This window comes from Ctenopharyngodon idella, chromosome 8, assembly GCF_019924925.1.
Source record: "Ctenopharyngodon idella isolate HZGC_01 chromosome 8, HZGC01, whole genome shotgun sequence".
In the NCBI taxonomy this organism is placed as follows: Eukaryota; Metazoa; Chordata; class Actinopteri; order Cypriniformes; family Xenocyprididae; genus Ctenopharyngodon; species Ctenopharyngodon idella.
In genome coordinates, this window is record NC_067227.1 from 31607764 (window position 1) to 31621314 (window position 13551).

General features: G+C 36.0%; 1 protein-coding gene across 2 annotated transcripts in view; it reads left to right on the forward strand.

Annotated features, from left to right (window-relative positions):
* lrrtm4l2 (leucine rich repeat transmembrane neuronal 4 like 2) overlaps positions 1 to 7519 on the forward strand; it is a 35234-nt gene extending 27715 nt beyond the window's left edge. For both annotated transcript variants that reach the window (XM_051904464.1, XM_051904463.1), the window contains exon 3: positions 292 to 7519. Coding sequence is in view for 1 of the 2 variants with exons in the window: in XM_051904463.1 (XP_051760423.1) it covers positions 292 to 357 (66 nt within the window). In the remaining variant the exon portion in view is untranslated. The remainder of the gene's footprint in view (positions 1 to 291) is intronic.
* The last annotated feature ends 6032 nt before the right edge of the window (positions 7520 to 13551 follow it).

Consider the following 13551-nt stretch of genomic DNA (forward strand, 5'->3'; position numbering starts at 1 on the left):
TGTTTCTTGCTGCAGGAAGAAAGATACCAAAAATATAGTTCTGACAATTAATTGATTCCTCAATGAGAGTCTAAGACAGCTTAGCTCGATTAACAGCAAAAGATTGTTTGCACAAGAAACATCATCTTGGGAATGCTATCAAATTAAACACATTTGAAAGCTAATTTGTCTGGCTGCATTGAGTCTGGGTGTAAACAACATGCTTAATGCATTCCAATTGTGCTGGAAAAGTGCCCACTACAATGCTATATTTGTCATGTAAACCTTATTCTTTCTCGGTTGTTTTCACAGAATGCATATGCGTATCCCAGACCGCTACCGGGGACTTGGATGGGAGACATACCCACAATTCACTGAGGGGGCCCGTGAGAAAATGCACCACTGCCCATTGCGATTTGCAGTGGCACAGATAAAGCCTTTCCTGGATTTTGCTTCAGCGCTGAGAATTTTCCAACACAAAAGCAGCGGAATCTGAAAAGAATTAGGCTGGATGGGCGGCACACATCCTCAACCCCTCATTTTGGACCCTTTCAAAAGTGGAGCAAGTGGATACGGCATCAATTTGACACCCCGTCCTCAAACAAAACCGGTTTGGTAGTCACTTCGACCAACAATAAACGTCCCCCACAATGGGGCTGGCAAACATGCAAGGCAAATCTATTCGTAATGAACCAGCAAAATGTTTCTCGACGCTGCCATTGTTGCTGTATGATAGCTACTGCCTGCTCTCCCCACGGAATCAACACCTACCGTCCCCACTTCCTCCAACCTCCCGTCCTGTTCATCCCTTTGTGTTGTGTAGTGATGTATTCATGCCGAACCATTGGAAACGTCTCTCGTGATCAGTGGACAGTAATTGCTCAATTGAGTGCAACCCACAAGGATGTTTCCGAGGACCGCATGACAACAGAAGATATTTTTGACTGCTGTGAAAACATAATGAAAAAAGCCTGTTTGTAAGGACTGTAACCTCACCACGAGTTCCCACTGTGATTTGATTTCAACCCTGGCTGAACGTGGACTCACCACAGGAGAGTTGAATTGTGGGTATAGTATGTGTGTTGTGGATGTGTTTTGTTTTTTCTGTTCCGTTTAAACCTGGAATTTCCATGCTTTCCCTGGATTGTCCTTTCTCTTTGTTCAGACTGAAAATTTAGCTGACTATTTTTGTATGAGCACCGTATCATCCTTACGTGATTAATCAAAGAGAGAGCGACTTTAAAAACTCTGAGATACCTTAACATATTTTAAACACTTGCATCTGGATGCCTTCTTGTCGCCCGACATCTACAGCCACTGATCAAACCATCAACAAACCGGACATTTTCTATAACAACCAGAACTGTCATTATTTTGTGCTGCAAACTTTGCATAGTGTAAAAACAGTGGTTCTCAACTGATCAGGGTCGTAGACAATAAACAATAGAATGCAGCTAACCATATAATTATGCATAGTCAGGAGAGCAAAATAAATGTTTTGTTTTTGGCGTCAAAGGTGTGTGTGCAATCAAACTCCACAGTATTTTGGCACAAGTTCATCTACTAGACAAAATATGAAGCCAAATTGGAGAGGGTATATGGCATAGTCCTCAAAAACCGTGAACAGAACTACTGAACTGAAAATATGACCCAGACTACGTTAAATACGGGTTCACAGGGTTTGCATTGACCACAATGTGTTTTATATGATGAATTATTTGTGTGATGAGAGCATCATACTTTAGAAACCAAAATTGTTAGCTTTTGTCACGTTAATAATTTAGCATATTGTCTGGCCTTTGCATTTCTTGGAAATATTACTACATTTTAAAGTTTGAATTTAAGGACATTTTTTACTTACTTTTTGTACAATAAACAATTTAGATATCACGTCGGGTCACCACTTGATTTCCAATGTAAAATCCAGGTCCTGTTGAGAACCACTGACACAAAACCTTTCTAAGATTTACACACTTACTATCATATAACAACCTATGGAAGCTCGTTTCCGCCATGGAATGAAAAAATAAAAATAAAAAAAGGTAATTGCGACTTTTCTCACAATTCTGACTCGCAATTGTGAGTTTACATCTCTCAATTCTGACTTTTTTCTCTGAATTGCGAGATATAGTCGCAATTGCGTTAAAGTCAAAATTGTGAGATATAAACTCGCAACTGTGTGTTATAAAGTCAGAATTGCAATATATAGTTGCAATTGCATGTTATAAAGTCAGAATTGTGAGATAGTCGCAATTGCGTGTTATAAAGTCAGAATTGTGAGATATTGTCGCAATTGTGTGTTATAAAGTCAGAATTGCGAGATTTAAACTCGCAACTGCGTGTTTTAGGCAGAATTGTAAGATATTGTCGCAATTGTGTGTTATAAAGTCAGAATTGCGAGATATAAACTCGCAACTGCGTGTTATAAAGTCAGAATTGTGAGATACTGTCGCAATTGTGTTATAAAGTCAGAATTGCGAGTTATAAAGTCAGAATTGTGATATATAGTTGCAATTGCAAGATATAATGTCAGAACAACGAGATATAGTCGCAATTGCGTGTTATAAAGTCAAAATTGCGTGGTATAAACTCTCAATTGCATGTTCTAAAGTCAAGAATTAATAAAGTAAAGAATTAATTATTTTGTGGTGGAAACAAGCTTCCATAACAACCATCTACATTCACCACAAGTATGAGGAGATTTACAGGACATTACCATTCAAAAGTGTGAGGTCTTTTTTTAAAAGAATTTAACACTTTTATTCAGCAAGGGCGCATTTAATTAATCAAAAGTTATTTTAAAGACATATATAATGTTATAAAAGATTTCCATTTCAAAACTATGCTGTTCTTTTTCATCAAAGAATCCTGAGAATCACGATTTCCACAAAAATATTAAGCAGCACAGCTGTTTTCAACGTAATAATGAGAAATGTTTCTTGAGAACCAATTCAGAATGATTTCTGAAGGATCACGTGCCACTGAATGGCTGAAAATTCAGCTTTCCTACCACAGGAACAAATTACATTTTATAATACACTCAAATAGCAAACAGTTATTTTAAATTGTAATAATATTTCAAAATATTGCAGTGTTTTACTGTATTTTGATCAAGTAAACACAGCCCTGCATAAGAGACTTTAATCAAAAGCATCTTACCAACCCCAAACTTTTGAATGGTATCTGGTACAGCTGAAAGAAGTCACGTGTAACAAGTTTGTCTGTGCAACAGGAGGACAAACCTATATATTAATGCAGATAAGTGTAACCAGTACATCAATGAATGAATGGAAATGGACAGGAAGCCACTGGAAGGATTCTGGACACACACTGCCATCTGGCCAAAAGCCCCCTTAATTTTTGTGTGATCATTATAATTACATCCATCATAATTGGTTAACATATATGGAGCTGTGTCTTTAGCAAGAATGAAACCTGCCAAAGTAAAACAAAAGGTTATTGTTATTGGTCAAATTTATTGGCTAAAATTTGAGTTGGAGGTATACTAACTAGAAAATGTGATGCTTGCACATGCAAAACTGGCCAGCAAGGTGTACTAAATGGTTTTAGTGCATTGCTATGGTGTTCTGGGTTATTGCACCATCATAAAAGGCCCACACGCGAGCCTCTATGATGTTCGGATCTCTATAGTAAAGGCTTGGGTCCTTTCTTCTACATCTGTGGGAATGTTTTGCCTGTTTTATCACCTGCCAGGCAGAAATCATAAGTCAGATCACTTAGAAAAGTAATAGCACATCTCTCCTCAACAAGCCGCATGATTTGTGGTATCACGTCCAAAGTAAAAACGTTGCGGACGAACTATAAATGGATGAGTCACGCACTAAAACAGCTCTTAATTCTGAGCAATAGTGATAGTTATGTTTGCCTATGCAAACTCCACTGAGAAAATATGTAAAGCAAACCACTGAATGGTGTGCTATCATGTGTCCTTTAGTGAGAAATGCCCACCCTTGAAGTCTTGTGTTATCAGATCCGCTTAGGGAGAACTGCATCTGCCAAGAACACACAATCTATCAATGTCACTGGCGGGATGGTCTGACTGTGGGGGTTTCTGTGCAATTTACTTACAAACATTTCACATCCTCTTGAAGAACAAGCCAAATATTTCACAGATCTCAGATTAGGAGAATGGCTCTTCCCTTATTTATTGAATCATCAGAGATATAATAAAAAAAAAAATAAATAAAAAAATAAAAACAGGTGCTTAAAGGGATCACCCAGGAAAGTTCACCCAAAAATTTGTCATCAGTTATTCACTCTCATGTCTTTCCAATCCAAACCCGTGAGACTTTTGTTTATCTTCAGAACACAAATGAAGATATTTTAATGAAATCTGAGAAATTTCTGTCCCTCCATTGAAAGCTACACAACTACCACTTTGATGCTTCAAAAAGTTCAGAAAGAGATCATAAAACTAATCCTTATGAATTGAGCGGTTTAGTCCAGATTTTCTGAAGAGACACGATCACTTTATATGATGAACAGATTTAATTTAGGCTTTTATTCACATATAAAAACATTGATCAGCAAACATAAACAGAAGCTCAACCGAACCTGCTTGATGCGCGAGAACAAACCTCTTGTGGAAGCTCAAACGTGATGCGTAACACGAGAATGAACCTCATTGGTTCTTGAGGAAGCTCAAACGTGATGCGGAACACAAGATGAACTCTCATAAAGCGATGGTGTCTCTTCAGAAAATTTGGACTAAACCACTCAATTCGTATGGATTAGTTTTACGATCTCTTTATGAACTTTTTGAGGCGTCAAAGTAGTTGTGTAGCTGTCAATGGATGGACAGAGAGTTCTCAGATTGCATCAAAAAGATCTGTGTTGGGTTTGGAATGACACGAGGGTGAGTAATTAATGACAGAATTTAAATGTTTGGGTGAGCTAACCCTTTAATCACGCTTCTCAATCTAAAGCGTGATGAAGTGTCTTCATACCTCCTTTTGGTCAGATTAAAAAGATCTTTTCTATAGTTCACGAAGGCTTTTCACATGTTGATCGCTCAATACAAATGCATATCTGCTACCCATCCACTTCTCAGAAAGTACAACGACCTTCGGTTTCTAAAGCAAAACTAGGCTGATGATGAAAATGCGGCTGATGCAATTCGCTTCTCTAAGAGGCGTCTATTAGCTGAACATATTCAAGGTTCTGTGCCATTATGACTGATCTGAAGTAGACAGACAGTAAAGGTGTAACTATTGATTTGCATTTAGAGCTCATGTGTGAAAAGGGTCAAGGACAAATTGGCCAGTTTTGCTCTCTCAAGTAACCCTCACATTTTATTCAAGGACACGTGTTTTGTGTGAAAATGAGGATTCTTTATGTTTTTTTAAAACAGAAATGCTGTGATGTTATATTCTATGGATTTGTCTTTATAAACTGTTATTCTAAATTCTAAATTCAGCGGCATCAGAAAACTCCATTTGTTGATGTTTTGAATTTCAATATATGTAAGTAACTCTTAACCCAAAATTTTACCTATTGCTAATATATTCCAAGGTCCAAAATTTCACAATTAAACAATGAAAACCTGGGATTATTTTACCCCTTAAAACCTGGAAAAACGAGAGAAGCTCTTTGGTATGTGCCATTCTAATTTCTTATTTCAGTAGGAATTAAAACATACTCTTATTCCCAGGTCATTAATGCAAGTGAATGGCATTGACCTTAAATCCATGGTAATTTTTCAGGTCACCTTTTTAATTAAACTTTCCACTCAATTTGTCATGCTGATAATGTCATTTGCAATGAAAAACATTTACCAAATTGATCTAAAAATGCAAAATAGAAACATCTCTTTGTAGTGTTAGATTTTGGATCCCAATGAAAAGTAAGTGATGCACAACTATGGTCTATATGGACATTAAAACCCAGAGACAGATGGGTTGGTTGGAGGTTAACTGCACTGACAATCTGAATCTGTGCTTGTGAGTGTTTGTACGAAGGTTAAACTGCTCCTCCTGTACTTTAATACCAGAAACATCATGTCTGAGTTCAAGGAAAACAGTCACCCATGTCATATGCAACACTCACAGGATTCACAATGACAGAAGAGACATTTGAGAGCAAGTTCAAGGAAAGTTTCTGGGTTCAAAATAAATTAAAGTCTATCGACAACTTCTGTGACATGATCTCTCAACCACAGAAAGGCATTGATTTGTACAAATGATGAAATTTAACCAGATCAAAACTGTACGATATCAAGCTGGCTCATTCAAATAGGAACTGCCGCTCCAAAAAGGACAAAAAGTAACATAAAAATGGTCAATCTGATTTGTGCACTTTGTGTTTCAGTTCCTCTGATGCTTTTGGATCTGGTACATTGTTATCATGGCTTCAGAGAGGACTTTGAATGTTGGGATTTTGGCACACAATCCAGTCCATCTCTTGTATGGATTGATTTTTTTTTTTTTGTTATTGTTGTTGTTGTCATTTTTGGAGCTCAATAGTGCCAGTTCTAATTCACTCGTGGGAAAATGAAAAACAAATATTCTTTTTATGTTCCAAAGAAGAATAAAACATATAGGTTTATGACGAATTGCTTGTGAGGTTCTGCTATTGTAAGTCGTTTTAGTGACAAAATCTGACGTCTTTCCACTTTCATCCAACGTTTTCTCTCATAACATAATCTTGGATAGCAAGGTAGCTATAACAGAATGAATTTTTCCCCCTGGAAATGTGTAATTTGTGCAGAGTGAGCAGCAGTACTGACCCTGGTTAACAACTTCATACCAGTTTGATCGTGTTTACATTGATGCACTTACAATGGAAATCATTCTGAAGGTTTGATGAGTTTTATATTGGATATAACTTTGTGCAGAAAAAGTCAGGTGTTTTTAAATCACACTATTTCTCATTAACACATAACATGGAGAACACATTCCCCCGGTTTCACAGACAAGGCTTAAGCTAGTCCTAGACTAAAATGCATGTTTGAGCTGTTTTAACTGAAAGCAACATGACATAGATTAATATGTCATTGCCATTGTTTTGTCTCAAGATGCATACCGGTAAAGTTTTTTTTTTTTTCTATAGGGAACATTTATAAAAGCTACTTATATGCCCTAATTGAACTAAGGCCTAATCCTGGCTTATTCTAAGCCCTGTCTGTGAAACCAGGCCATTATGTTTAAGTCTTGTCACCATACTTTTAAAATGGTGTACTTTAAAGTTTAACCTTGTTCAATGCCTTAGCCGACAGCGGACTACTGTAAGTGCATTAAGGTAAATGCATCTTGTGCCTGTTTTTACAAACTGATGGTTTAAGGTTGAACTGATTTTCTCTGGTAATCAACAGCATGTCACAGATGTTGTCCATTTAGCTTTGCTTATTGGACCTGGAACATTCCTTCATTAAGAATCCATTACAAAGACACATCGAGCACACTGTGATCAACTCTGCTTCTGTATGTTCACCATTCTCTGTGATCTTTGTCCACACCTGGCTGTGCCTTGCAGTGTGCATTTCATACAAATATCACCAAAAAAAAAAAAAAAAAAAATCACACACACACACACAAAAAAAAAAACAAGATCATAACGCTTGCCATGTTCATGTGTACAGACTTAACTCCTGGACCAGAGGTAAAAGATATGTTGATATTTGTATTTTTATCTGTATCCTCGGTATGTATGTTGCTCCCTTTCTTTAGAAAAATAAAAGTAATACTTTTCCTGAAAGACTGTGATTTGTCAATGTTAAAAATATGAGCTGGTGACTGAAAGGTCGTAGGTTTGAATCCTGCAGGACAATAACATTACACTTATATTAAAATTTGCTTATATAAAACAAATAATAATTTAAAAAAAAAAAAAAAATGTATTCCAAACCCAAATGCAGTTTCTCATGAAATTTTTCATGTTTTATCTATTCTCATCTAATTTTTGATTTTAAGATGTCTTAAAATGCACATTCTGTACATAGATCAGGGGAATGAAGTGTACATAAAGACAAAAATGAAATATTTATAAATAAATGAAAACAAAACGAACAATAGACTGAACGAACGAACGATAGATCGAACGAAAGAACAAACAATAGTTTGAACAAATGATAAATCAAATGAACAAATAAAATATAGAATAAGAAATGTTTTTATAGATAGAACGATAGATTAAACGAACGATAGATCAAACAAACGAACAAAAGAAATAAAATATAGAATAGGAAATAGATTTTTTACATAGATCGAATGAACAATAGATTGAATGAACGAACGATAGATTGAATGAATGAACAAAAGCTCGAAAGAAAGATAGAAATAAAATATAGAATAGGAAATATTTTTTATAGATAGAATGATGGATCGAACGAACGATAGATCGAATGAATGAAGGATATAAATAAAATATAGAATAAGAAATATTTTTATAGATGGAACAATAGATTGAACAAACGAACAATAGATCAAACGAACGAACGATAGAAATAAAATACAGAATAGGAAATAGGTTTTTTATATAGATAGAACGATAGATCGAACAAAAAATAGATCGAAACGAACAAACGATAGATCAAACAGATGAACAAATGATAGATCGAATGAACGAAAGATAGATCAAACGAATGAAGGATAGAAATAAAGTATAGAATAAGAAATGTTTTTATAGATAGAACGATAGATTAAACAAACGATAGATCAAACAAATGAACAAAAAATAAAATATAGAACAGGAAATAGATTTTTTACATAGATTGAACGAACGAACGAATGATATATCGAATGAACGAATGATAGTTCAAACAAACAATAAATCAAATGAATGAATGATTGATCAAGCGATAGATCGAATGAATGAACGATAGATCGAATGAACGAACAAAAGCTCAAAAGAAAGAAAGATAGAAATAAGATATAGAATAGGAAATATTTTTACAGATAGAATGATAGATTGAATGAACGAATGATAGATCGAATGAATGAAGGATAGAAATAAAATATAGAATAAGAAATATTTTTACAGATAGAACAATAGATTGAGCAAACGAACGATAGATCGAACAAACGAAAGATAGAAATAAAATACAGAATAGGAAATAGAACGATAGATCGAACGAGCGAATGGTAGATCAATCGAACAAGTGAATGATAGATCGAACGAAAGAATGAATGAACGAATGATAGATCGAACAAAAGATAGATTGAAACAAACGAACGAAATATCAAAGAGACGAACAAACGATAGATTGAATAAATGAAAGATAGATAGAACGAACGAACGAACAATAGATCGGACGAATGATAGATCGAATGAAGGAATGAAGAAACAAAGGAAGGAAGGATCGATCAATAGATCGATAGATCGGACCACTATTCTCTCTAACCTAACTGCAATACACTTTGTACAAAAAAAAAAAAAAAAAAAAAAAAAGGAAGTCTGCTAAATGACTACTTACAGCATAAAGGGATGCTGCATTAATATGTGGGCCTAATATAAAAGTTTAATCAGAACGACTGCCATCCAATCAGTCCCATTCTGTATTTCATAATAGCACAGGACAGAAGCAATTGTTTCTCCATTCTTCCTCTGCAGGGGTGAGATCTCTCTCTCTTTCTCTCTCTCTCTCTGCTGTGCTCCCTGTCGGTTTCTCCTCTGACGGTGAGGCTGGAGTTACGGGCGCAATGGTGTGTGAATAATGGATTGCCAAGCTGTCGTTGTCACTGGCTCGCATCCTTAAGAGGACACTAATGCGCTTTTAATTACGAGTGTCATTATAGAGACATATGAGTGACACAGTTGCAGTCATTCCAACATCTTCCTCTTAATCTGCAGGGCTTGCGGTTTAGTTTCTTAGTGGATTAAGCAGTAATGAAGTCATGAACTGTGTTGATTTCTGCTGAATGTGAATGTTCTCGCAACATGCCCTTAAAGGAACCTAAAGGAGGTAATGGTGTCTTGATAGAGCACACGTTGACCTTGTTTATATCACAAAGGATTACAAGCGGTTACCAGTGCAGATATTTATTCCACATCCCACCAATAAATAGAACCGGTCAAAAGTTTGGAATAATTAATATTCTGTATTGTTTCTGAAAGTCTCACCAAGAATAAACAGGACAGGAATCACCGTATCTATACTTTGCTACAGCAAGAATCTAATTATTCGGCTCACGTAAATGATTTGCCTGTGCCTGATTTTGCTGTGCAGACAAATTGTTTTTACAGTGTACATCGGAAGTGAAGGGTGGAATTAAACCGTCGTGTATTAGTTAAATACCTCCCACGCTTCATCTGAGATGATGGGCCCTGCTCTGCTGATTCATTTAATTTTGTTGCAAAAAAAATTCATTTGTACAAGCACCTCACATGAAGTGTCACTCATTTAATCTGCTCTTGCAGTTATCGTCATAAGAGACCTGATGCAGGGTAAATACAATGTGAAACTCTTGGGGATTTAACCACAATCAAACAAGTCTCATAATGAAAGGGAGGAGGGAAAAAAGCATGTTTTCTGTGTTGCAGAAATTAATCACGTAAGCAAAGTTAAATATGGCTCTTATTTTCCATCTATAGGGGACAGCGACAATGAAAGTGGTCTTTGTTTGCAGGTGAAATTCACCTAAAGAATTGATTTTACTAGTGGTTATGTAAAAGTATATGCGTTTGCATATGCAGTTCAGAAAGCTAAGACATTTGTCTCTCAGAGTTTCATCTTCATATTCCATATTCTAGTAATGAAGTATGTTTACGAGCTGATTGATTAATACAATTTAAAGGGGTCCTATAATGCCCCTTTTCACAAGATGTAACATAAGTCTTTGGTGTCCCCAGAGTGTGTCTGTGAAGTTTCAGCTCAAAATACCCCACAGATCATTTATTATAGCTTGGTAAATTTGCCCCTATTTGGGTGAGCAAAAACACGCCGTTTTTGTGTGTGTCCCTTTAAATGCAAACGAGCTGCTTTAACAGCTCATGCTTCGGTTGCTCAACAACAACAAAGCTGGAGAATCTCACGCAGCCAAAATGAGGATTGTCAGTAACGGTGTTCAGCCTTACATTGTTCAAACCGGAGTCGACACTGATGGAGAGACTCAGGAAGAAGTTACAACTTTTAGAATGAAACTGGACGTTTCTGAATGGTTAGTGGATAAATTTATGTAGTTGCTTTGGAGTTAATTCAACTCATCGACTAGCATGTGCTGTCATGATAATCATTTGTGCAAATCCAGCGATGAATTGACCCTCATTTGAAGCAGTCCAGTGTAAAATGAAAGCATTTACAACATTTACAACTCTTCCTCTTCTCTAGAGCTGCCCAACATGGCCTCACCCCTTTGTTGTGTGTTCTCGGGGGCGGGTTTTATGTAAATTTTAGGGTTAGTGATGTCACCAACCCAGGAAGAAGCTTGTTGTAGTCCCTATAGCCGTTTGTTGTAGTCCTTAAAAAGCAATTTCTGCAAAAGAAAATATCTCGCTTTGCATTGAACTTTGAGCGTCGTAACTTTGCAGATGTTGTTTATGCTCAAACAGCAACATTACACACTAACTAAAGTTAAAAAAGTCAAATCATAATCTGATATCTGAGGTTTAATAAAGGCCAGGACTTGCTGAATCCACTTCACAACACAATTATCTGCCTCCAATTATCCTATCCGAACTCTTGTCTGACAGCTTTCCCTTCAAAGCTAAATTCATAAAATGATCTCATGATGGGAACCGAAAAGTTCCTATATATGAAGTGCCTGACAGAACCCTTTAATGGGATAGTTCACCCAAAAAATGAAAATTCTGTCATCATTTACTCACCCTCGTGTCATTGTTTTGCACATTTTGGAAAAGTAATACTGCAGAAATAGTATGAGAAGTGGTAGTATGGTAGTAAGCTTTCGAACATCACCAGGCTCTCCCAATCAGTTTCAGGTCTTTTGACAAAAATAAAGTAAATAGCAGCTTTGAAAAAAGAATTAAGTATATCAGCATGCAAATGCGGTTTCTCCATGTACCCAAGCATGCAGTTTCCAATTACTCTTATCAAATCCTTTGTGTCTGTGCAGCACAGTCTTATATGACTAAAAGGCATGGCTGAACAATAGTTTTGTGGCCAAATCAAATGTAGTATTTCTGGCAGAAACACATTGTGGCTAAATCAAATCAGTGCTCATTTATCATACCGTTATCTGATATCCAGTTTAATAGAGGCCAAAACTTGCTGAATCCACTTCATAACGCAATTATCCGCCTCCCAAACTCTTTTCTGACAGCTTTCCCTCCTTTAATTGAATAGGAGGGAAAATCTGTGCTGAAAACAGTTTTGGTGTCCTGAAGGGAAACTCGTGTAATTGCAGCAAAGCTTTTAAAATTATGTTTATTGTGTCCTCCTGTGGATTTTTCTCCCCTGCACAGGATGAATTTGAGAAATCTCAATCTATTATGAACTTAATTCATGTCGGATTGTAAAACAACTACATTTACTCATTAAATGGGGGTTAAACAGTTTGATGTGGATGCTCTTGGGATTCTTTGGTTCATTTACAGCACTAATCACAATGCCTCTTACAACTCAGTCCCACTGGTTACCCAGCAAACATTGGTCCGACGGCAATGTTGTGTCCCTGGCCAAAAATAGTCGTGGTAGGATGGCACAAAATCTGTAAAAAATATGTAACAGAACATTTCCTAAAAATGCATTCCGATACATTTGTACATGTCTACAATTCTCTGGGGTTGCATGTATAATTGTTACTTTGACTTTTAACTATGTGTAGTTCAATATATATTAATTAATTAATTCATTAATAAGATAAAGTCAAAGACGTCTGTTCAAATTTCATTTTGAAACTATTTTTCAACGATGATGGGACGTGTCGGAGGGACGTCTTTTCAACGGTCATTAAACGTCCAAATGTTTGCTGTGTTGTTTTAACCCAGCGGTTGGGTTAAATGTTTGCCCAACCTGCTGGGTAGTTTTATTTAACCCAACTATTGTTTAAAAATGACTATATCACTGGCTTAAAATGAACCCAAAATAGGTTGGAAATTAAAAATCAGACACAATTACTAGAGGCAACAATAATAATCAAAAGGTGAACATTTATTAATAAGCAATTGAATAAATGTTTACTGTTTAATTATTATTTATTAAACTTATTAATAAATTTTCATTTATTAAACATTAATAAATGTTAATTTCCAAAATATTTTGGGCTAATTTTAAGCAAGCAATACAGTAATTTTACAGTTAAATAAATAACAGTAATACAGTTAAATAAAACTACCCAGCAGGTTGGGCAAACATTTAACCCAACCACTGGGTTAAAACAACCCAATCGCTGGGTTTGTCCATTTTCAACCCAACTTGTTTTTTTTTGTTTTGTTCTTTTTGTTTGTTTTTTGAACACAGGTGTTCCATGAAGAACCTTTAACATCCATGGAACCTTTCCATGGCACAAAAGGTTCTTTATAGTGAAAAAAGATTCTTCAGATCATTAAAATGTTCTTTGCACTATGAAAAAAAATGGTTCTTTTAAGAACTGATCACTGAAAGCTTCTTTGAGGAACCAAAATTGGACCATCTATGGCATCGCTGCAAGTGAAAAC